The following is a 24,392-nucleotide window of genomic DNA, read 5'->3' as shown; positions in this document are numbered from 1 at the left end:
CCCCCCCCCCCCCCCAATTTAAGCTTCCCGGCAGGGGCTTGCGGTGGGGAGGCAGCGGAAAGGCGGCGTGCGGGCGGCCCACGCCGCTCCCGTCCGCGTGCCGGTGGGACGGCACATTAAAATAAAACTGTTACATGCTCGAAGGGATTTCAGCTATGGCTGGGATGGCGGGAAAGAGATTAACGGCGCTGCTTCCCCCCTGGCACCAGCTTGACTGGCAGCTTGGGTAAAGAAGAGCCCACTCTAAACGCTCCCAGGGGTCCCGGGAGGAACTCATTACGTCTAGACTGGCAGTAGCCGGCAGTTCTGCTTTGTGAGCTGTGAAACTAATGTTTATCCACCACTCAGTTAGATTCAGCGCCATTTAAGGAGTCCAGGGTATTAAGCAGGAGGAACGACACGTACGTTACCCGGCGTGCCACTGAAGCAGGCCTTGGTGAAGAGGATGGGAGAGGGACCCCATCCCCACAAGCCGGCACAGGGAGTGATGGAGGGGCCCGCAGGGTCTCCCATCCCAGCCACGCTTCAGCGAGGCTTATTCCTGGCACAAGCCCGCTGCCAAATTGGCCTTCAGCTCAAGGCAGCCGCTGCCTGTTTCATCTGCAAGTTGCCGTGTACTATAACAGCATCTCCCTCACCCCTTGTAATCCTGGGTTTTTCCACCTTTCCCGGTCATCTCCCCCTCTCGTTCCCTCCCTCCGGCAGCCGCAGAGCCAGCAGCAGCCCCACGCCCTACCAAAGGCTGGGGAGCATCACGGCAGCACCCGTGGTACCCGAGCATCCCGCGGGCGGGCGAGCTCCCGCGGCCCAGCGGACTGGCTGAAGCCGTGTCGCCACGGGATGTCCCTGGCACAGCTTCACCGGGAGGCGGAGTGCGGCGCGGGGGCACCATGTGTTTCTCCAAGACGCCCTTCAGAGGCCCGAGGTGAAAGACATCTAAAATTCATAAATGTCAAGGAGGAAAGGAAGTAAGGACAATTAAATATAGACATCCAAACGCTTCCTTTAAAGCTACAAAAGCAGTGTGATATACACAGCCTAAAAGCCTCCTTAGAATTGAGCGTGGCAAAGCATTTAAGGGCAGCTTGGCGGCTGGGGACGCTGCGGTTTTGCGTGGGTGGGTAGGTAGCAGCTGTGCACCCACGCACCCGTCCTCGCCCCTCTCCCGCAGGCCCTGCGGTGCTCCTTATCCCAGCAGCACTGCAGGGGTGGGGAAGGGCTTCTCTGGCTGATCTGAGCATCGCTGTCCCGAGGGTCTCGCAGGGCTGCTCTTCCAGAGACGACTCCACAGGCAGACCCCGCCGACCGCCAGCGTAATCAATGAATGTTGCCGACGGGTTTTCTTTGCAGACTGGGGCCGAAAGCGGGTTTCAGGAATTGCTCACAGCAGCCTGCCTGGGCAGCCGGGGGAGGGATGGGAAGAGGTGGCCAGAGAGCCAAGCTGTGTGCCTGGAGAGATGATGTGAACTTCTTTCCAAACGCTTTAAAAAAGAGAAAAAAATATCACCACCACCCCACCACTGGCTTCTTCCCTGACCATCCTCTGCTGGTAAATACAGAGGGATGTGCCCGGCGTTGCTGGCTCGGGAGCGTAGGAGAGGTCTGCTGTGTCCCACCCATCCTGCCTGAGTGCAGGGGCTGCCTGGAGCTCCCCCTCCAAACCGTTCCCGCTAGAAACCAGTGCTTCATCAGCCCTGCAGGTTTGCATGGGAAGATGGAAGTGAAACCCCCCTGACGTTCCTGGGTTGGAAATGTGTTTTCTTGCTGTTCCATGTGAAACATGGCTGTTTACTTCTCCATTCCGCTTCAAGGGGAACAAAAAACAGGTCCTGAAATGTCTGGGGTTCCTATGAAAAGGAGATGCTGATTTTTCAAAAGGGGATCGCGCGGCAGAAATAGCCAAAACCTGAAAATAAGTCTGGGTCTGTCAGAGTCTTCGGTACCTGTTTTAATTATCACTCTGGTGGGATTTTTCTCAGAGATGATATTTCCACAGTGATAACTGTTATCACTTTATTTTAGAGCCTCGGCTATTTGCAAGCTGGGGACGAGCAGGTTCGGTGTCAAGCAGAGTTTCCAGGCCCCATTCAAAGGAGAAAGCGCTGGCTTTCATCTGCCCCACTTAGGAGGGGGACGACGCTGTCCCCAGCACCAGCACGCCCGTCCCGGTCCTGGCTCCCCGCGACCGTACGGGCGTCCCCGGCGAAGGCTGAACGCCGAGGGCGCGCCGACATCAGCCGGGCGACGGGCGCACTTCGTGGCTGAATGCCGTGCTTGGGAGCGGCCGGGCGCTGCAGCGCTGGCTGCGTCGCGGCGCTCGCGGGATCCGGCCCTCGGAAGGTATATGCCAGCAGAGCGGGGGAAATGGGATGCCAGGGACAGCTTGCTGCGAAGCACAGCCCGCGTCTCTCTAGTCCCATAATTTTTGTTGGGAAGTTTTATCTTTTTAATTTGTTGCGTATCATGCATCGTCTGATTAATTATTGCTTCTCTGCGGGGAGGACTAGAGTTTATAGAGCAATATAGCATTAGTGTTAGCTTTATACACCCTCAAAGCCCAGAGGAAGCTCCGCAGAGTACTTATGCGATGTTCTGTCGATAATAATGACTCAGCATTTGGCCGGTTCACGGGTATATCAGAAGCGCTTTATTAAAACGTACACAGTATACGCACTGAACATAAATACAGCCAGGAGATGCGAGCGTGCCGCATACGTATCAGCCGGCGCCTGGGCTGGGGCGGCCGTGCCGGCGGAGCTCTGGGCTGGAGCTGCTGGCAGGCAGAGCCCTGCCTCTGCCTCACCTCTCCCTGCCTGCTCCGCGAATCCCCGGCAGCGCAGGAGTTTAATTGCCATGGCGGCCGGGGATGCATTGAGCTGCTCGGCATGTCCTTCAGCTCCGCGAATGCAGAAATAGCCACAATAAAATTCCCTTTACAGCCCCATCTCTCCGTCAGCTGAGCGAGAGCCCTCTCCCTGAAGAAGCCTTCCCATCCAGCAAACGATATTAAGGAGGTTGTATAACTGATTGGGGAAGGTACTGCAGCAGGACTAACAGCAATGAAATGCAGTTGAACATTTCCAGCGCTGAGTAAACCATATGTCTTCATAATTTGATTGTGCCCCGGTCCCCCAGGTACTCCCAGCTCTATTGAACACCGATGGAGTTATTTAGAATCATAAATAATATTATCAAAGAGGGTCTGCTGGGTAAACAGAGTCGGTGTATAAATTCTCGGCGTGCGATATTGATTGTTCTGAGCTGCCGAATGAATTATTCTGTTTAAGGGCCCGTGGAAATAACGCTCAGCGTTTTCAAGGCAAGGGCCCTTTGAAGAATTTTCCACCGGCGCTGCTGGGCTGTGTCGTCCCGGCCACCGCAGGCAGCGAGGGCGGGCTGCGGGTGGGGACGAAGGATGGCACCTTCTCACGGGCAATTTGCAAGACTTTTCCCAAATATTTGCTCCTACTCGCTTCGTCTGTTCCTCCTCGTCTCCCGTTTTCCCTGTGGAGGAGGGACCCAGTGCAAGATTCGGGGCGGCTCGTAGAGGTGCACCGGGAGCCTCGCCGCCGGCCTGACCCCGTGCCGGCCACCCGGGGCTTCCCACCACCTTCCAACCTCCTTCCTGCCGCCTCCCTACCTGGAACACCTTTCCCCATGCACGGCTGACCTGGATGCTTCCCCCGCCTGCTGGTTTTTTTGGCTTTTTGGGCTCGTGTCTCTTTAAATAGGGTCTTTCCCCTGGAGACACAATAGCTGCCTTAAGTGCTGTCCCAGAGCGAGGAGAAATGAGCCATCCTTTTTAAGAGACCTTGCTTTTTTCCCTCCTCACCTGCATAATACGTTCTGCTAAATTGATAGTTTTTCAATCCCTTTGATGTACGGGACTCAAAACACTTCCCCGCTAATCTTACGCAGCAGTGCCTGAAACGGTGAAGGCTCTGGCTGAGGATATGGCAGGGAACCAGACAAAAATTATTGGCATTTTGGGGGCTGGGGCAGCATTAAGAGACAGCTCATTTTAAAATAAATTACGCTATTAAACCACTTTTGTTCTTCTCCCCCTGCTTTTTGGGCTGCAGGCTCACCAGAGGAGGGGCAAAGCTGGAGTACCCCGGCAGAGCGGCTGTGCTGGGCGCAGAGGAGCGCCCCGGGTGCTTGCGGGCAGGAGGAAGAGGAGGGCAGCTTTGTCTGGGAAGAAGCCCACCAGCTACACCAAACACTTGCGCGGGGATCGACCCGTTCAAGCCGGTCGTGCACACCTCCCTCGCAAGGTGCTTCCCGTTTAATAACCAAGAATTTGCGCACTCCAAACCTTGCTTCCACCCCACCTTTGGCACGGAACTGTCGGACATTATTAAAGCTGAAAGCAAAGAAGAATACCATAATTCTGCCTGCCAGGAATGCAAAGATGTGGGGCTTTTGCCGCAGGAAGGGGGCTGACAAAAAAGGCCCCGCGTCTGGAAGGCATGTTAGAGCTTTACAAAGAGGCTTCGCACAGAGCGTAGCTTGCGGTTATTGAAAGGCTAAACCGCTAGAATAGCATTTTCCTGCCACCGGCCCTGCCCGAGCTGGAGCCCGGATGGGCGCCGTGTTGCGTGCTGTGCTGTGGGGAATGGTGGCGGCTGCCGCCTTCCCTTCCAAAGGGGGATGCGAACTGAGACTGTCGTCAGAGCCCCTTCCCCGGGAACGTGGCTGCAGCTGCTCTTCCAAGGGCAGAACTTTGGCTCCCGGCAATTAATTCCGCTTTTGCCGTTACACCTTACATTTTAGTGCATTGTCGTTCCTCCTTTCCACCCTTGAGCTGTGATTGCTCCTCCCCTTCGTAAAGGAAGCCCCGTTATTTTCCCTCACAAATAGAGCTGCGTCAATTTTCGTAGCCCCTTTGCCAGCCCGTTAAGCATTACTGAATTCACTGTTTCTCACCGATATGACAGTACGCCTGTCTCGGCTCGCTTTCCTTTTCTTCCTAAAGCTCAGGAAGACACTTGCTCATAACCCTGGGTTTAGCATCCAAGAAACCCAAATGTTAGCTTAAACTTAAGCAAAATTTTGAACGTTGCCCCGTCTTTGCTGATGGTCAGGATTAGCCAGAGCCCCGGCTTAGCATCCTGTTCTTTGGATGCGATTGATTTAGTTCATTAAAGTCGCAGGGGCTTTGCCAGGCTCCGGCTCGGGATGGAGGGAGATGCCCAGGACCGCGCTGGATGCCGGGAGCTCGTCCTCCCGGGACCCCGCCTGGATGAGCACGCTTGTTTGCTCCTGGTTTGCAAGGATGGGAAGGAGTTAAACCAAGCCACCCCAGGACCTTAATGTCCAGCATAATTCAGGCCATTTAATTAGTGTCCCACGCTTGGCATGTTCGATAGTTTTTCTCCCCCCAGGGAGAAGTGCTCACATATATTGCCTGTTATCTTGCAAGTACTCAGAGCAGAATGCTTTTTCAGTAACCTCATCAAAGGATAAGCCAGGATTCAGATAAGCTTTTCAAGGAGGAAGCCAGGGTTATAATTTTCAGAGACTTCTGAATGTCACCTCCAATTTTCGGCTCCGCCATTGGAGCGGCCGTTTTTGGAAGCCACCCAGCCTCAGATATTGAAATGGGTGACCTGTGGACTCGGGCCTCCTCAGTTCCTGGTCACCGTCAGTCTGGCAGATCCCGGAGTTGAAAGTGTTTGAGGTTTCTGACTTTCTAATAACGCGGTTTCTCAGAAGTGCAAATTACAGAGGAATTGGTGCTAAACTCCCCATTAACTATAGAGCCCAAGAAATCCTCAGTGTCCCAAATTACCTGTCACTTTCTCTGTAACACAGCATAATTCTGTCGCTTTAAAAAAACAAAAAAAAAGCCCGTAATTTGAAATTTCAGTGAAATTCCCAATTGACTGCGCAGCTCGCTCTGCAAGCGTGCCGTGTCCCCCCCCTTAGCTGCAGCATGCGTTTGGCAGGCCGGCGCCGACAGTTTCTCCCCTGGGCATTGCAACGTCCACCCCCAGCCCCGGCGTGGGACCCCACCGGTGATGCTCCCCCCTTCGGTCTCTTTAGGGCGCCGGGAGCCCTTCTGCAGCGCTCAGCTTCCAGAGAACGTGGGGATAAGGGTGTCTTCAAGAATGCCCAAGGCTGTACGTACAATCTGAGGTAGCTCCTGGGATGCCCGAGAGCGTGGGTACAAGCTTGAGGCTAAACATGCCGGAGGGAGAAGGTGGCAGGAAAACTCCAGCTCAGGCTGACCTCAGGGTTAAGCCGGTTGCTGTGTCTGTAATAAACCCCTGACTCATGGGAGAAATTAGCTTATTAGGAAGGATTTGAATATGGGAAGGGGGGTGGTTTTCCAGAGTAGGAGGTGGAGGGCAGATATAGGTGACGGCATCGACAAACGTGTGAGGATTTAGACTCTGAACCAGTTTCAAGAGGGGGACGTTTTGTTGTGGATTAGAAATGGCTTTTGGCCGTGTTTCTAAGACCACGTTTTTAGCTTTCATTCACAACCACAAGGTGTTCACAAAAAATTACCTAGACCACATCAAAGGGACTTTTAAATAAATAGGAAGGGGGAAAATCCCAGGAAAAAACAATGACCAAACTGTCATCGCCTTTCAACAGAGGCCTGCCGGGAGGGACGCAGCACGTTGCCAGAGCTGGCGTTAACACCTCCTGTTTCTGCCTAAACCTTTGGGGTTTGCCGCAAGCCTCTGGGCAGGCTGGTGAAACACCCGGCCACCCCTGAGCCGGGGGGCTGGTGGTCCCGTGCCGCGGTGTGGCCGCCCCGGGGGACCAGCCTCGGCCCCGGCAGCTCTTTGCGCTCGCCTGCAGCCGCAGTCCTCTCTCCCTCTTTGTTTTTCCGATGCAATTCCCATAACTTTGAAACGGCTGGTTTGGATTTATCCCAGCAGGGGAAGAAAATTGAGTCCCTGGAGTCCATTTGCAAACACACTCCGGCTTCAGTTCTCCTCCCTGTAAATGGCAGCACTGTTAAACTGCTTTCTCTGAGACATTTCCAGCCCCGTCTAAGTGTATAAATCTGGTTCAGCCACACTTAAAAACTCACTCCTCCCGCAGTTAGCGGCGGCACTCCCAGGCCTAATTGCTCTCTCCAGCTTTAACTTGCCATCGATTTCCTATTTTCCATCCCCTTCCCCTGCTTTCTGAAGCGGTCTCCCTGCTGTGGCCAGGAGCACAGGTGTCCTCAGTTACCCCCATCAGCGTGGCCCCAGCTGCTCCTGCTTCTGTATAAGTGCCTGGTGCAGAGCAGCAGCTCCCTTCGGCTCAGACGGGGATGGGGTCACTTTGGTGCTTCATCTCTCGGGACGGCAACGGAGACGGCTGGGGTGAGTTGCTCGCAGTCTCGTGTCTTGCTGTATTGGCCGCGGTGGTCTAGAGAGGGGTGTCTAAGGCAGGACCCCTCCGCAACTGGGGATGTAACCCAGTTTGCAAGCCTTGGGTGCTAAAAGATGCCTAGCCGGCGACCGGCCATGGTGGTGGGCTGTTGTCCTCTGTGCTGGCTCCTGGGAGGACCCGGTGCTGGTGTTTCGGTGTGTCTGCTCTGGTGGCACCTTAGAACGGACTAACCGAAAGGCAAAGGCTTGAGTCGGCTGGGTTTTACCCTTGGAGGTGCTGGTGCCGGAGCTCGGCGAGGAGGGATGCTGGCAGGAGCCAAGGGTTTTTACCCTAATGTGCTGTTTAGCCCCTGAGGATGCATTTCTGGTTACACAAAACCGTAAGCTAAAATCTCTGCGAAAAACTAAAACCAGCTCAGGTGACGCACGTGGCTCGTGGCTGGCGAAGGGCTGGCTGCGGCAGCGTGTCCTCCCTCCCCTCCTCTTCCTCGCCCCGGCGCCCGAGGAAAGGCTTGGGCTGCAGGCAGCCGGGATGCTCCGCGCTCCCCTTCCCGGGCAGGGAGGCTGGGAAGCTGCACAGGCCTAAAACAGCAGCTCTGGGGTGGAGGACTCGACAACAGCTCTGTGCGTTTTCTTCCCCTCTGTTTTTTTTTCCTTTTTCCCTCCTGGCTGAATCAATAATTAAGCATATTCTAAGTAGCGCAGTTTTGCTTGAAATTTTCCATTTGGCTTGTGCATTAGTTGGGAATGAAATATTTAGAAGACAGAATACAGTAATAAAGCCAAGACACATTTTCTGCTGGTATATTTTATTTATTTTGTTTAATAATGAGGTTCTGTGTCTGTCTCTGCCCCCCGTCTGTATCAGTGGCTCTCTCCTTTTCCCCTTCCCTTTGGAGGCAGGAGATAATATCCCCCTTTTAAAAAAATAATAAAGTCAGGCTTGTCTAACAAATCAGGTCTTATGCTCTGATGTTGTAAGCGTTCAAAGGAGTTTCCCAGAAGGCTTAGGGAGAGGACTAACCCGTCATCTCTGCACCGATGCTCCTGCTAACCACTGATTTGTCTGCAAGGGCAAGGCAAAAGGGATTCCTTCACTTAGAGTTATTTGTTCCCTGGCGTGAAACCTGTTATAATTCCCCGGGAAGAGAACGGATCCTTTCCATGCAGGAGCACAACCTGCCTGGCGCCGTCTCCTCCTCTATGTCTCTGCATTTCCACTTGCAAAATATATTCTGACTCGTCTGGGGCCTTTTTCTTACCTCTGCCTGTGGTGTCGAGATGTTTGCAAGAATTTACGCCCCGGGGAGTTTCGTGACTACGTTACTGATGCTGACGGTGAAGCGGGGAGAAAGGGCTGAATGCTGAGTAGTTGGCCCGGGGAAGGCTGCCGGACCCCAGGCGGCTCCCAGCCCCTGACGTGCCGCCGCGTTTCCAGTCCCCTCAGCTGATGCAGGTGGGAAACGGCTGCGCTGTCCTAAGAAACCCTTTGCGGCTTCAACCCTTTTTTTCCCCCCGTTCTGCTTCTGGGATGTGAAAGCAAATGTAAATCCCTCAAATAGAAATTACTCCAAGGAAATTCATATCATGTAGAGTGAAGTGCTTCATCCCAACAGCTTCAAAATATTTCACTGAGGTTTTGATCTCTTCTTCAAAACCTGTTTACAGTTAAAAAAAATTTATGTATGTATTTGAAATGGAGTATTTCTCACGAGCAGCCTAAGTGTGTGGAAACTCTTCTTGTCTGAAAAGCAAATTAAATGTTCCAGCAAAGGAAAGAAAAGCGGAGCTTCCCTGGCTCCGGGCAGGACCGGGGGGAGGCAACCGGCCCCACTGGAGGTCTGGGCAAGCTTTCTTCTACGTGACTGTTGCCGGGTCTGTGCCCTTCCCTTGTCTGGCAGAGGCTTTGTCGGGCCCCGGCAGGGTTTGCGGTGGCGGCTGAGCCAGGTCGCGGCTCCGGGGCTGCTCCTGCCCTCGGGGCTGTTGGTGTTTGCCAGGCTTGGACTGTGCGTGTCTCCTCCGCGAGAAGGGTCCCTGGTCCCACGTGGGTTTATGCGGGTGTCAAAAGGTGTTTTCTGCCGGTAATACCGATCCCCAAAGTTTCTAGTCTTTGCTGCTGCTTTGCAAAGGTGTGATTAAATACATTAAAATAAAAAGCAAATTAAAAAACCCCTCCAGCCTTCTGTTTCAGGTGTGAAGCCGCTTAAGATAACTAATTATTTGCACAGCTTGGCTCTGTAAGCTCTTCTGCACTTCAGATAAACATTTTGTATACGTTTGAACTCGGAAATTGGGAAGAAAGCCGAGCTGTGTTGATCTGTTCGGGATCTCGCCGTGTTTGAGAAGTCAATCCGTTCATCTTCAGCAAATTAGGGGTGTCGAAAACGGATATTTTTCTAATATTTGCTCAGGCTAGCGTCTTGTGCTCGTGCTCCCGGGAGGAATGGCTTGTGCAGGAATTTAATCACTGGCTCTTACGACTTTCTCGACCCGGGCGCTGTGGAGCATGTGGAACAGAGCGGGTGTTAAAAGAAATTCATGGGGCCCGATTCTCACGTGACCCTGTGGGGATGCCGCTCCAAGCGAGGGGCCATGCCGCAGACCACTGTCTGTCTGTCCTCCCGCTGTGTGTCTTTCTGTGGCCCCTGGCAGCCTTACCTTATGATTTCCTCTGCCGGTCCCAATCTCGACCCTATTTTGGGCAGCCCAGAGTGAGTGTGTGTTTCCCTTCCCATACCGGTGCTGCCAAAGCTGTCCTGCGGACAAACCCGCTGTTTTTAACTCTCCACAGCAGCGGGAGGATGGGAGCAGGGCTCTCCCTTCATGGGTCTCACTGGCAGGCAGGAGGAACCCTTTCCAGTCGGTTCGTTGTAGTTAATTCTTGATAACAGTTCTCCCATTGTTAATATTGTAGTTAAACTCCTGCTTTCTCACCCAGCGAGAGCTAATTATAATAATTAACAGAGAACTCATGAACTTGTCAAACTGGTAATTACAAACCGCAGGGACTTCTAGCATTAAGAGATGCTGTTCAGGAGGGGCGGGAGAGGGGGTGCGAAGCCTGTCTTGATTAGATCTGTGCCCATGATGAGCCTCGCCTCTGTCCAGGCGCCTTCCCTCCCGGCCCCTGGATCGCGCGGCTCCAGCTCCCGCAAAGCCCACCTTCGCCGTGCCCGGCTGAGCGGTCAGTTGGCACCGTGGTCCCCAAAACAAACGAGACAAGGGCAAACGCTTGCCCGTGAATCCGCGGGCGGCCCCGGGACCGCCAGGCAGGGCTGCTGCCAGCACGCACGCTGCAGGTGCTGGCTGGGCTTTGGCTCCGGGCGGTGCGTGAGGATGCTCGGCTCAGGCTTTTCTCCCCTTGCCTTTCCCTCTCTCCTCCAGCCATCTCCTTCCACAAAGGGGAGCTCCGCGGCCCGTGGTGCACCTTTTGCAGTAAAGGCCGCAGCTCTGCTGCCCAGGCCAAGCGCGGCACTTGCCCGCAAGGAGAATACGCGGGCTCAGAGCCTGGCCCTGCAGCCCCTTGGCGTGCGGGGCCACGGGGGAACGGCCGAGTGCTTTCTGCAGGGCTGGGACCCAGGCGGGCGCTGCAGAGCGAGGGGGGAGAGGGGCGCCTCCGCACTGGCCTCCTGCAAGGGCCTGGGCAACCCGGCTCTGAGCAAAGGGCGAAGCCAAAAGCGGAGGGCGCCTGTCTCTGCTTGCAGCTACAAAACTGTCTTGTCTTTTCCCTTCCACGTGCTTCAAACCCCTCAGTCCACTTCCCCGCGGTGCCCCGAGGTTCTCCCCAGGGCTCCTGGATGTGTTCTTTCAAAACGGGAGCCATTGCCTCAGAGGAGCTGTTTATGTAGTTGCTAGAATAAATGATACGTTTCACCCCACGTGCGATATATTGTAGCTCCATGTGCACATTCACATGTGCGCAATTCTTGATGGAACAAGGAATTACAGTGTTATTTTCCCCAGGGAAGGGGTTGACTCGGCCACGTTGGACACCTTCAAGAGTCGCTTGGACAGGGTGCTGGGCCATCGTGTCTAGGCTAGGCTCTTCCCAGAAAGGTTGGGCTAGATGGCCCCTGAGGTCCCTTCCAACCTGGCATTCTGTGATTCTGTGATTCTGTGATTCTGTGATTCTGTGATTCTGTGATTCTGTGATTCTGTGATTCTGTGATTCTGTGATTCTGTGATTCTGTGATTCTGTGATTCTGTGATTCTGTGATTCTGTGATTCTGTGATTCTGTGATTCTGTGATTCATGGTTTTGACTTTATTAAAAGCAAAAAGCTTGAGATATTCAGGCTAAATGGAGTTCTGGAGTTCTCATTTGCTCTAGGAGGTTGCCCCAGCAGGGCTTGCAGTTTGGGCTGTGGTGGGTGAGAACGCAGGAGCCAATTTCGGGTTCACCCGTGGACCTCTGCCATGCAGCCTTCCAGCAAGCAGCCCTTTCATGTGCGGCAGGAGAGAAAGCAGGCGCGGGAGGCAGCCCTCATCCTGCAGCGTACGATGTTGCTGGTTTTCGGACCGAACAAGGTCAGTGAGAAACGCGGCGTTTCTCGTGACCATTTATTTTGCGGCCAGGCAGGTTTGTGCTGGCTCCCTTTGCGGGGAAATGCTCGCGAGTGGTTGCAGCAGCTGCGGTGGCAGGGTCTCCCGCTCCGTCCGTGCCCATTACTCGCTCAGTGGAAAGCTGTGATAGCTTTTAAGGAAGGTTTTTGTTCCCCTGGAAGCTGCACTTGCTAGGAGAGCAGCCCTTTCCCATGCCAGGGCCTGGTGCAGCGGCATGCCTCCCCGGGGAAGCCCCGCGCTGGTCAGCAGCATCGCTCCCTCCTCGCTCCGCTTCGCGCACCGCCCGGCAAGTTTTGCTCGGATATCCTCCAAGTTTCCTCTTGCGCCTATTGTCAGCCTTCTCTCCTGGACAGTAAACAACAAATGGTCCTTTTCACCCAGGAGATAAGATTGTTCATGTTCCAAAGTCACCGGCACTTGTGATGCCGGGTCTGGAGCAGTTTGAATAATGAGCCTTCGGGAGAACTGGTGTTTCTCTTAACAAAGTCCTTTTCTTAACAAAGACCCGAGGCTCCCAAGGCAGCGGCGTCTTTGCCAGGCGCCGAATGCGACAGGGGCTGCTTCTGAAGGGCACAAGTTACAGAGAGGATTTTCTTTTCTTCCTTTTTTTTTTCTCCTCCACTTTTCCAATTGTATTTTTGTCAGGCGCCGTTGCCGAACAATCGGTCCTTTATAGAAAAATTCCCACCAGGAGCGACGCGAACGCTGCCGCGCAGATCCCCCTCCTCCTTTACAACCGCTATCTTTCAGCGCCTCGCGTCCACATTTCAATCTAAAAAGCGAACCAGAAGTTCCCTGTGTCCTTAAAGCCTTGCTTTTGTGGCACTCGCGTCATGTTTCTCACCCTCCCTCGCCTCTCTCCTCTTTTACATCGCCCAGCCGCATGGCTCCTGCATCCCGCTTCCCTCCCTGCCCCGGCGGGGTCCCTGCCTGCTGCCCCCTTCCTCCCAGGTCTGGGCACCTGCGCTCCCGCACCCCCTCGTAACATCCTGCTCCATAGCACCCAGGCAGGAAAGGGACAGTTTTCCAGCAGAGACATGTCTCAGTGAGGAGAAAACCCATCTGTAGCCGTGGCAGAGCCCCCGGCAGCGGAGATGGTGGCTGTCATCAGCCACTCCAGCGTCCTCCACTGTGTCGAGAGCCAATTGACACACCACAAGCTCGGGAGTTGTGTTGTGTGGGGGAAAGCACTTCAGTGCTCGCTCAAGACCATCCATTTCAGGGCTCTGTTTGAGCACCTGCTTGGCATTCAGCCTGTGCAAGGTCCCATCTCAGCTGGACGCACTGTGCATCGTCTCCCACCTCCTCCTCCATCCCCAGCAGCTAAACAGACCTGGCTCAAAAGCCTGCTGGAAAAATCCTACCAGAGCAACACGGCCTTCTGCATTGGCGACTTCTGACCCGGAACCTGCCGTTGCCCTGAAAATGAAGATGCACGAAAATATGCAAAGTGAAAATAAAGGAAGGCTTTCTCTCAGCAGTGAGGCAGTGAAAATGAAATTCATTCTCCCCGCTTCCTGGTGCGGCCACAGAAAAGGCAGAAACGCTTCATTTCCCAGCCACTGGACTTGCAAAGCTGGATCTGAAAACTCGAGCCAGGTTTCTCTTCCTTATGTGCCTTCCAGAACCTGTCAGCCACCAACCTGCCCAGTTTCTTGCGCGATGCAGCCTGGTCTGACGCGGGGTCCCCTCGAGCGCCCGACAGGGATGCGGGCGATGCCCAGCACCATCGCGCCCAGCGCCGAGTCGGGGACAAGCGGGATGAAGAACTAACCTGGTCGCTCCATCGTCAGGTCGTCCTGGATGCCACGAGGTCTGCTGCCGGAGAAGGTGCCGTGTGAGGGGCTCGGCGGGATGCATGCCCAGCTGTGCCCTGTGTGCCGGCCCGGGGGCAGCGGGTCCCGCTTGGAGGCCGTGGAGAGGAGGGGTGCAAGGGGCCTGTGCTGCCCTTGCCAGCCTGGTGCACGGAGGCATTGGAACGGCACGTTTGGGCATTTAAAATACATTAAAGAAGCCCTCCCTTTGAAGTGGGAAACTATCTCTATTTAATCAGAGAGAAACAACTTTTCAAAAGACTTTTTTTCCCCTCCTCTTTACCTTCAGCTGTCTGGCTTCTCCTGTGGATAGTACCATGAATAAAACATGCATATCCCAATTAAATCTTGATTTAATTTCTCTTCTTTGCAAAGCTGATGAACTCAAGTGCTTTCATAAAGACATGAACATTAGCATTCTTTTGTGATGTGCAAGCCAGTCAGAGGAACAAGGGACTAAAATAATCACCCGCCTCTCTCTTGGCCTTGCCAAGCTCTGCGCCGGCTTGGAGAATAAACCCTCGGCTGGGATCATCCCCCGGAGCAGCGCCTGTGTCCGGCCGAGCCAGGCTGTGCCGCGGACATCCAGCTGCTTTTTCAATGAAAACAAGTCACCCAAACCACGTGCAAAAGCCGCGAGGGCACGGCGAGAGCGGCTCCCGCGCCGCCCACCTCCGTCCCCTCCCCGAGCGCTCGGTGCCATCCGCCAGCGGTGGCACGTGGGTGTCCCGCGGAGCTAATTCTTGGCGAAGGAGCTTTACTGCGCCTGTAAAGGAGAGATGATCGGCAGTATCAAAGCAGAAGCAACCCAACCGCAAGTGTACGCGCTGCTGCTCTGTTACAGCAGGCCAGTATCTTCCGATCCGTAATTTTATGGAGAAAAAAAAACATGCTCAGCTGGAGCAAAAAAGGTTTATCGTAAATTCTCCGGCATGTGCAGCCTCTAAAGTAAATAATGCCATTTACACTAATGTAGTCCTGCCCGTCATTTCAGGCTCTAGGGGCTAATCAATGCTCTCTAATGTTAGCGGATTGAAAATAATACTTTAAATTACCTGTCTTTGCTGCGGCATTCATGTTTTTCCCTTCTGTCTTGGGGCCCATCATATGAAAAAAACCACCCTTGTTTGTTTTTCCATGCTGGAAGCGTTTCCATTGTATCCAGTGACCTTATATTGCAGCCAAATACGAAATGTTTCTTGCAGGAAAAAATTGGTAAATGATGGTTGGACAAAGTTTAATTTCTGCACAAAAAACACACACAGAAGTCCTTCTCAAAAAAGGTGGGCTCCTTCATTAGGGAACAAAACCCTAAAAACCAGCACACTTCAGACTTTCTTCGCTGGAGACCTTTTTTCTTTCTACAAACCTCCTCAGAACAAATTTCCACCAGAAAATTGTTTTTGCCCTTCATTTTTTAATAGGGATTTTTAAAATTCATTTCCTGCGTAGCTCTATATGGAGCTGCTGAAATGTCACCATGGTGATTGTCCTCGTGACATTTCCATTCAGGAAAACAAATACATCCACCTGCCTGGGGCGAGGGAGGTGGGGAAGGGTGGCAGGGCTGGGCTCGCCAGCTGCCCGTGCCTCAGTTTCCCCACCTTGGATGCTGGTGCGGAGGGCCCCGTCGGGGTCATGCTCCTAACGAAATGAGGTAGTTCGGTGCAAGCCAAGATAAAGAAATGCTGAACAGGAAAGCGTCCAACGCATCGTGGCAGGAGGTTGCGGATCCGGCACGGCGGGGACCGAAGTGGCCTTTGCCAGGGCGAGGCGTGCTCTCCGGCCTGGAGACGGCTCGGCCCCGGTGGGACGTGGCTCCCAGCCTGGCTTATCGCTGCCCGGCCGCCGCTTTCCGGCGGTGGGGGAAGCTGGTGGCGGGGGCAGGGGCCCTGCTGCGGGGTTCGGGGACCCCTGGGCAGGGAAAGGCGGAGCCGCTGCTGTAGCGGGTGCCGCAGCCCGCCTTGTTCATCAGCTTACGGAGCCACCTCGCAACCTCCCCTCCGTGCCGTGAATGGCATGGGGTGTAGGTGTATTTTCCCCACGCCTTTCCCTGTGCCTCCCCTCCTCTCGCAGCTGCTCGCGCCGAGCTGATTTACCCACCCTGCTGATCAATGAGTACTCCATAACCTCATTTATTTTGTAAAATTAGTGATTGATTTACGCCCAAAAAAGTTTTGCTCCGAGTTTCTTCTGATTTACGGACATGCTGTTGTGTGCGTGCAGCCCTGTAAATATTCAATTTATGGGCTGCACCAGACCCCGCGAGCGCCGGCCTTGGCGGCATGAGCACGTTTTCCCCCGCAGCCGGGCGTCCTCGGCGGCGCTGTCACTTGTTGGGAGGGGGAAAGTCTCCTTCGCATCCCGACTTCTCGTCTGCGCTACAGAGAACGGTGGCCTGTCCCGTCCTCCTCCCCTGCGGAGCGCCGCAGCAGGGGCAGGCTGCAGCATCACGGCTTCCTCCGCTGGAAAGCAAGGAGGTGCAGGAGGAGCCCCCCCCAGTTAATTGCCAAGCAAAGGTGTGTGTGCAGGGGGAGAAAGCAGGGAATAAAGCGCTTTTACCTGCTCAGCTGGATAATGAAAAGCTGCCTGAAGCACCGCTAACCTTTTTTCATCATGGCATCGTTCATTATGAAGGCAGAAAGAATTAGCTATGCTGCATTATCAGATAGAGAAAAATATTAATAGCAGAAATGGGAAAGAGAAAGGAGGAATTTTGGGTAAGTTAATTAAACTACACATCCTCGATGACTTATTAAGTAGCTGGACAGCCTTCCTGGGCTTAGCTGGCCCCCGAGAGTGCGAGATACCGTCTTTGAGGAAAAAACTTGTCTGCTTGAGCAACTTTTCCATCCGTGGACCAGCACGTGTGTGGTCTTCCCAGCTCTCAAGGTGTGGTGAGAGCTTCTAAGAGCAGCACTAATTTTTTATCCCGACGTGTTACCTTTAGCGCGAGGCAAGCGCAGGCAGTCAGAGCCGGAGCGCGTCTCCGCCGGGTGAGGCTCTGGTTGCTGAGGGCTCTGCTCACAACACACCTCGCCAGTAGCAACGCTTGATAACTCCGTCCCGTCAACCACCACCGACAGACCCTGCAGCTCCTCCCCGCGCTCTGCAGCCGCACGATTTCGCATCCAGCGCTGCCGAATACAAACGGGGATGTTTCCCCCAGCAACAGCTGAGCAATGAAGCCCTCAGGAATCATGTCGTGCAGGTCTCGGCTCTCAAGCTAACCTTTGGATATGTGTGTAAGCAGTGGTAACACGCTTTGCAGCCTGCATGGGGTTAATTAAGAGAGACTTCCTTGTGCTAAGTTACAGGGCAAAGCTCAATTACATTGGGAACCGAAATGGATAATTCCATTAAAATGAGTTTATTCGCTGTGCTGCGTCACGCTGAGGAATATTTTCAATGGAAGTTTGTATTTTACCAGCTTTGCTTCCCTGTCCGTATCGTCCCCGAGCACCTGCGGGAAGCGGAGGAGCCACCAGCACCCGCGGCAGAGCCGGGTCTGCCATCCTCCCCTCACCCGGGCCGTACACGCCATGCAACGCAGCTCTCGTTCCACCTTCGCGCCGTGTTGTTGGGTCGCCGTGAGGTTTCTACCCCGCAGCCCAGGCTGTAGAGCGCCAGGGAGCTTTTCCTTCTCCCTCCGGTGCTGCGGTTACACCCGTGCAAGTGCCGGAGCCGCTTCCCAATCCCCCGGCCGCGGTGACGCAGTGGCTCGGCGGGGAAGGGGGACGGGCGCTGACCGCGCCGCTCGCCCAGCAGGCGAAAACATCCGAGCAGCGGTAATTAATAGGCGACCACAGAGTTAAGCAAATGCAGGCTGACAGCAGCCCCGGCTCGCTTCTAACCCGCGCCTTCGCTAGCGTTAGTTCTACAGCTAGGCCTCCTGTCTGTTGACATGTTGTTTCTCCTCATTAATAAATAACTGCCCAGAACAATTAGCCTGCAAAAACCAGCCTTATCATTTTCACTTCTTCCTTTGTTTCTTTGGCCTGCAAAAGGTGCAGGAGAAGCTAACAGCTTGGGCTCGCCGTTCACCCGGCGCAGACGCCTCGGATCCGCGGCGCAGGCTGCTGCGGGCACGGGCTTTGCACGCGCGTGTGAGCTCCGGGGCGGGAAGGGCTGAGGGACTCGAGCCCTGGGACGTGCCCGGCGCCTTGCTCCGGCCAGCCCGGGTCCTGCGGGGGAGCGGTAAGAGCATCTCACCATCGCCTTGCTGGCCCGGCGGCTGGAGCGAGGCGTTAGCTCAGCTGCGCTAGACCGCCGTGCTGTGATGCTGTGACCTGGGGAGCAGGAAAAGCATTGCCGTGTCCTGCTCGTGCCCATCCTTATCCGATACCTGAAGCCGGCTGCTGGGGCGTGGGTGGTCTGGCCAGCACATCTGTTCATCCGAGAAGCATCAGGCTGCACAGGAGGGAATAAAAAACAAGCCTTGAACACTTAAGAAACGAGTTGTTTCATTCTTTCCAAAGGTCAGTTGCTTTAAACTCGGTTCAAGCCACGAGGGCGCCTTTCAGTTTCATTTTTTCTGCTTAATTCTCGCCAGTTCGTTAAAGTCTGACCTTCCATGTTCTTGGCAACTGCTTACGATGGCCAGTGAGAGACGAGCCCTTCTGCTTTTGAGGCTGTTAAACTGCCAGGGATATTTTAAGTTCTATTCTTAATATTTCTGAGAGCGACTCGTCGGTCACCATTGGAAAGCTTAGCACGGGGCAGAGAGTAGGGAAAGCAGAAGATAATACGAAGGAACAGAAGAATGAAGCCACTGAATGCCGTTTCTTGTGAGCTGAGGAAAGGTCAGGCGATATTCTGGACCGTTATCTCCTTGCCGTCGCTGATAAAGCACAGGAGAGCTCATAGCCACCAGCGGCAGCCTTCAAACAAAGAGATATTTAATTAGAGCTGATGAAAAGAAAAGGAAGGATAAGTGCTTTGGAGATAAACTCCTACAACCTAGCCAGGCTTTAAGATATGTGAAAGTTGAGATCTACTCTTCCTGTAGCCGCTCGGCGGGCCGCGTGGGCATCAGCCGAGTCCTGTGTGCCTGGCCGTGACCCGGAGACACCCCAAGACGGGGCTGTGAGGTTTGGGGGGGACTCAGGAGAAAGCCCCGTGCTTCCTGGGTGCTGTGCGTGTGCAGCAGCCTGGGTGTCCAAAGCAAAATGGGTGGGAAAAGTGCTTTCCTGCGTGGTCTGGGAGCTACTCTAGCCCTTGCTTTGGAGCTGGTGGGGGCTCACCGGGGAGCCGGCTGGGCTGGCCGAGAGCTGGAGGCTGGGCCGTGCCCAACGCAGCCCTGCCGGTGCTCAGCGGCGCCCGCAGCAGCGCCGAAGCCTGGCCGAGCACCGGTGGCGCGAAGCCGTCCTTCGCAAAGGCGGCGGGATTTAACCGAGCAGGCTGGCTTCGGCTGCCGCGGGGATTTAGACGTCGCATTTCATTTGTTTGTCTAATTAACGCAGAGGTGAATCTGGCTCCTCCCTCCCCAACTGTCCGGTGCCGCTTTGTGCAAGGTGTTGATTGTACCGCCGCAGCGCGCAGCGGAGACTTGCGGAGAACCGGCTCCCCTAAGAGTTGCTGTTTAATAAAAACACGAGCATGATTCATTATCTCCCGTGCTAAGGAAGCAGCCTCTCTCTCCAGGTAAAAAGCACCCTCTGAATCTGCGCTTTCAATTTGCATATGTAATGGTCATATCATTAACAGCTCATTAGGAATGGAGCAGTGTGGCAAAACAAAAATTCAGAGGAGCTGGAGGGGAACCCGGTCCCCTGCCTAGCAAGGAAACGCAAGCGTGCTCCCAACGGCGGGTTAGGAAAAGCGAGAGCCGTGTCTGGGAGGCAGGAAAATGTAAAGGGAAGAACCACGGGTCATTTAGACCTTACAAAATACATAACGTTTGCGGAGGGATTTGCAGAACGAAGGTTAATATTGTCCTGTTGTGGCCTTCGCAGCCCTAAACTGCTGGCGACCAGGAGCTGTGTGCTGCCATCAGGGTGAAACCCGTGGCGAGGAGATAATTGAATTGTAGCCGAGAACGGAGGGAACGGGACGAAGCCGGTGCACAGATGCTGCCCGGCGATGGCCGGGCCGGGGAGCCCCTGCCAGCCAAAGCCCTGGCAGGGTCTGGCAGCGGGCTTGCTTGCCAGCCACAGAGTGGGGCTGGGTACAGCCGGCCAGCGGCTGAGTCGTCGCCTCGCCGGGCACCGCCGGTCCTCCGCTTCCCCAGGCGCCATGTGAATTACCCAGGCGATGGAAAGAATGGGAGAAAATAAGTTGAATATGAGGCATCCCTGGTGAGATGGGGCTTTTGTTAGGAGAGAAAGCCCTGGAGCCCTCAGATGAAGGGGAGAAAAAGAATAAAACAGGTATAAAAAAAATTGGATAAAATATAAATTAAAAAAGAATAGAGCTGGTTTCAATCAATACCCCTTGAATTATTGACCACTTTTCCCATTACAGTCTCATTCCCCAGCAATCTTGCAGGGAGGTTGCGCGGAGCTCGGCCGGAGGAGGGTGGTGGCTGCTGTCGGGAGCTGTAAGTCCTTCCAGCCCCGAGGGACAGGCCCCGCGTGCGAGGCTTTGGGTTTTTCCAGGAGCGATCCGGTGTCACGGCGATTAACGCGACATCGCTACATGGAAGCCGTGCTAACTCTTATCAAAAGAGGAACCTGGCGTGCCGCGTGAGCTGTGACCGCAGGCAGGAGGACTTGCCTGAGCAGGGACGTTCGCTTGCCCTCCCGTCCACCCGGGTTCAGCGGCGCTGTGTCTCGCCCAGCGCGCTATGGCGGCAGAGGTTTCCTCATTGCAAAGGGTGCTGCGGGGAAGGGAACTGCGTGCAGTCGGATAAAAAGGAAGGAAAAGAAACCAACCCCAAACCTCTCCTTTAAATGGCTGATAGCTATGAAGTGACAGCTTCTGTAAGAGGCTATTTTTTACCTAAGGTGTGGGCGCCCAGGGGATTTGATGCTCCCCTACGCGAGGGGCTCTTCAGATGCAGGCAGAGCTCCTGGCATTGATCGGGAAATACGTCCTCCTGCCCACAGAAACTGCTGAGGCAAAGAAAAATATCTGTTTGGAAAGAAAACTTTGTTTAAAAAAACTTAGGGGTTTTGGTGGGTTTTTTTGTTGGTTCCCCCCCTCCTCGCCCCCAAACCTGATAACCACCTACTTTGGCTTAAAAAAAAAAACCGTACACGCACACACACACTGCTGGTAGTGCATGAGTAGCTGTTTTTGTGGAGAATTTCCCTCCGTTTCACGGAGGCCAGGAAACAGGCATCTCGTGTTTAACGTGCTGGGTCGTGACTGCCGTAGGGGGGACGGAAACAGGCGAGATGGCGGCGAAAGCTCCCGGCCTGTGCTTGGAAAAGAAAATAGCAGGTTTGGGAGTCTCTGGTTTTGGGCGTCTGAGCGGGAATGCTTCAGAGGTGGGAATTTGCAGGCAGAGTTGATCCAACTGCTCTTCCTCCTGCAAGGCCGGGGGAGGCTCCAGCAGCACGTGGCTTTCTCTAGGGCATCGTGTCTGAGTAGAAAGGGAAGGTCTGCTGATTTTTATTATTAAGATTTACAGCTAGGAGTTATTTTCCTCGGCAATACTGTCCGCTGCCTCTATGAGCAGCAATTACAAAGCGCCGGGTACCCTGGAAAGCAACAGGCTGGAGATGAAATTCTCAGCGCGGTTGGTCGGTGGGTGATAAAGGCGGCGTTCGTTAGGGGGAAACGCGGGGCGCCGTCCCTCCTCGGGAACCCTTCGCCCCGCTCCCTGCAGCCCTGAGGGTGCTCGTTTCCTTCAAAAGGCAAGGGCAGGGACGCCGGAAAATAAGGACAGGCCGCAGCAGCTCCTGCGGACGGAGATGCTGTTGTTCCAGTGCAGCGTTCAGGGCGAGGGCTGCGACTGCGTTTAGAGCGGGCACCCCAAAAGCAGCTGCTGGGACTTCCACGGTGGCCTCCCAGAGTGCGTTGTTAAGGTAATTCTTTACCGTGAACTCCAGGGGCTGAAGGGCTGCTTGTTTCACGCACCGCGTGGAGATTTCTCTCTGTAAGCAATAATTCCTTCCCTTCGCCGAACCACGGGCAGAGAGGGAGAAATATTCAGCGAACTTGGAGGCGACGTTTTTGTTATGTCTCTTACAAATGAAAAACCGAATTAGACTTTGAGAAATAAAAGATCTCAGGAGGCCCGTAATTCTTAAAGCTTGTATTTAAGAACAACCCTGTCAGAGTGCCGCCGCTGTCATCGCGCCTTTGCTCCAGCCTCCACGCAACTCAATATTTATACATGAGAAAGTAAATGTTCAGAAGATAAAAAGTAAATCAGGTTCAAGTCCCGCTGCGGGAGCTGGGATTTAGCAGAGGGGGAGGAGAGCTCCGGAGCCTCGCTGCTGGGGAAGTGCCTGTGCTGTGCCCCAGCACCCAGAAAGGTCTTCTGGTTGCTTGTTTACACTGGGGCTGAAGCTAACGGGCCATATTCCTTCCAGCTGGTCGCGTGTGCTGGAGACAAGTGAGCGGTGGGTCTCGCCTACCCGCTTTTCCCCACGCTCAGTCTGAGCCACGCTGCTCAAAGGGCCCCGGGAGCCTCTTTGGGGATAACCAGAGAGCTCGAGCCTGGCTTGCAGAGCGCTTGGGGGTCCCCTGGGAAGACGGGCGCCTCGTGAACGCAAAGCCGGGCGCCTGGTTACGTGTCCGGGCTGCGGCTCCCCATCGCAGGAGCCACTGGTTCGGTTCACCCTGTTCTGCGCTCATAGAGTGATCCCCCAGGATCCGTGTGCCGGTAGCTCTCCTGGGGCGCTTTATGTACACGTCGATGATTATAAGAATAACAAGAAGAGAAAATCAGGGCAAGTTCTGACAGCTTTCAGTAACGGTCTGAACGGAAGGCAGGAGCTGGCTCCTCGCTGTCCTGAGACGATAGTGGCATCCCCTCGGAGCCGGGGGCCGCTCTCTCGCTTTTCCTGGCACCGTTTTAAGACCCCATTTTCTTTCCAGAAAACATCGTCACCCAAGAGGACGCCTGGCTGAGGAACCTGTATGGAGGCTTTGATTTATTTCTGTTCATTGTCACTGCTGCTCTTCTCTCCTTTAATTGTTGTGTTATTTTAGGAGCAAAGTGCAGTTGGGGGATTTATTATTTATCGCTGGGTTGCCTATAGGGCAATTCTCCCAAGCTGTTAAGCATAAACCCAATTCTTTGTTGAGGAGGTATGTTGCAAACATAATATAAAGCTGATACGCCGTCAGAATTGCATTGCTCCCCAGCTCTCGCCCCGTCAAATCAGAGACATTCCGTCCCTCTGCTCTTGCTAGGGATGGGCGAGGTGCACCCATCGCTTCTGCAGCATGCCCTGGCAGTCCCCTGGGGACTGATGCTCCTGCATCGGTTCCAGGGTCTTGCACGTGGGGGTCCGGGACTTGTCCGGTCTCCCCTCTCCTCCCAGCATCGCTTTGCTCGCTCGTGGGGACCGAGGAGTGTCACCTCCTCGGCGTTTGGAAACCCGCTTCCCCAGCCAGCGAAGCCCTGAGCGTTGCCACCGCCGCGGAGCAACGTTTGGGAGAGCTGGCAGCAGCGAAGAGGTGCCCGGCCAGTGCTTTTGTTTCTGCTTTCCGCTTTCCTGCGTGCGTGTTTCTTCCCAGGGCGGGAATGTTTGAACACCTCCGAAGGCAGGGGGATAACACCGGCCAGGAAAGCCATACACCGTTGACTGGGCTGCAAAAAAACAGGACTATTAATGCTAAGCTCCAGCCCGTGGAACACAGAAAATGGTATTAAAGGATTTGCTTTTCATGACCATAATTCAGAGTTAATGTACATTTGATGTTTAATGTATGAACCACGGGTGATTTCAAACTGGCATGGCCTTTTCTAAATAGTGTTTTAATCTTAGGGGGTCTTTTCAGTTTTTTAAGGTTCAGCTACTCAGCCTGTCAGACAAGAGGAGAAAAAAAGCACGGCAAAGCTAGGTATGAGAATCCAATGTGGGCAGAGGCTTTTGTTCCGTCTTTTATTGAGGTTTTACCTCTAATCTCTGCCTTTTTGATGCAATTTAAGATTAAGGAAATGAAAGGCAAGGCTGCCTGCGAACGGTTATACAAACAGGACAGCCGAGGGGCGCTTAAAGGCGGTTTTGTAAGAGGCTTTGGGCAGCTTTCCCCAGAAGGGAGAAGCCAGAGGCTCGGCAGCGGCCGGCCCAGGGTCCCGGGGGGAGCGGGAACTGGGCACCTCCCTCTCGCCAAGCCTCCACCCACAGCAGCCCCGTCCTCACCCAGTGGGAAGCAATTCCTGGGCAGGGCGGGCGTCGGGATGCTGGGTCTCTCTTCACCCCGGAGAGGGGCTGCTTCTGAGCCGGAGCCGAGTGCCCCGTTGGCTTCCGCGGGTACTGTGCACGCGCTTTATCGCGATAAAAATCGACATTTTGGGCTCTGGGGGAACCCGATAGGCTCTCTGAGCACAGCTACGGCCGGCTCGTGCTCCGGCAGGGTCCCAGCAGCTCCACTGACGTGTGCTGGAATAAATCCACCTCCCTCTCATCTGCGCCGCCTCCAGTGGAAATTTGTGCTCGGTGCCCTTTCTGGAATGCCCCCGTCCCCAGGCGAAACGTCCATCGCCACGTGCCGTCGGGCAGTAACCGTATTTGTATGCACGGAGGGTGGATTCCTTGTAACGTGCAGAAAACAAGGGG

The 24,392-nt window shown here is 54.5% G+C and overlaps 1 protein-coding gene across 10 annotated transcripts in view; it reads left to right on the top strand.

Annotated features, from left to right (window-relative positions):
- Positions 1-24,392, top strand: part of LOC142067471 (uncharacterized) — a 161,423-nt gene that overhangs the window by 112,836 nt on the left and 24,195 nt on the right. For 2 of the 10 annotated variants that reach the window (XR_012664062.1, XM_075116100.1), the window contains one exon: positions 4,083-4,274. The exons of the other annotated variants lie outside the window; for them this stretch is intronic. Coding sequence is in view for 1 of the 2 variants with exons in the window: in XM_075116100.1 (XP_074972201.1) it covers positions 4,083-4,274 (192 nt within the window). In the remaining variant the exon portion in view is untranslated. The remainder of the gene's footprint in view (positions 1-4,082; positions 4,275-24,392) is intronic. 10 annotated transcript variants of the gene reach the window in all.

This window comes from Phalacrocorax aristotelis, chromosome 22 (assembly GCF_949628215.1).
Source record: "Phalacrocorax aristotelis chromosome 22, bGulAri2.1, whole genome shotgun sequence".
In the NCBI taxonomy this organism is placed as follows: Eukaryota; Metazoa; Chordata; class Aves; order Suliformes; family Phalacrocoracidae; genus Phalacrocorax; species Phalacrocorax aristotelis.
The sequence above is the reverse complement of the archived record's forward strand: the minus strand, read 5'-3'. Positions and strand labels throughout refer to the sequence as shown.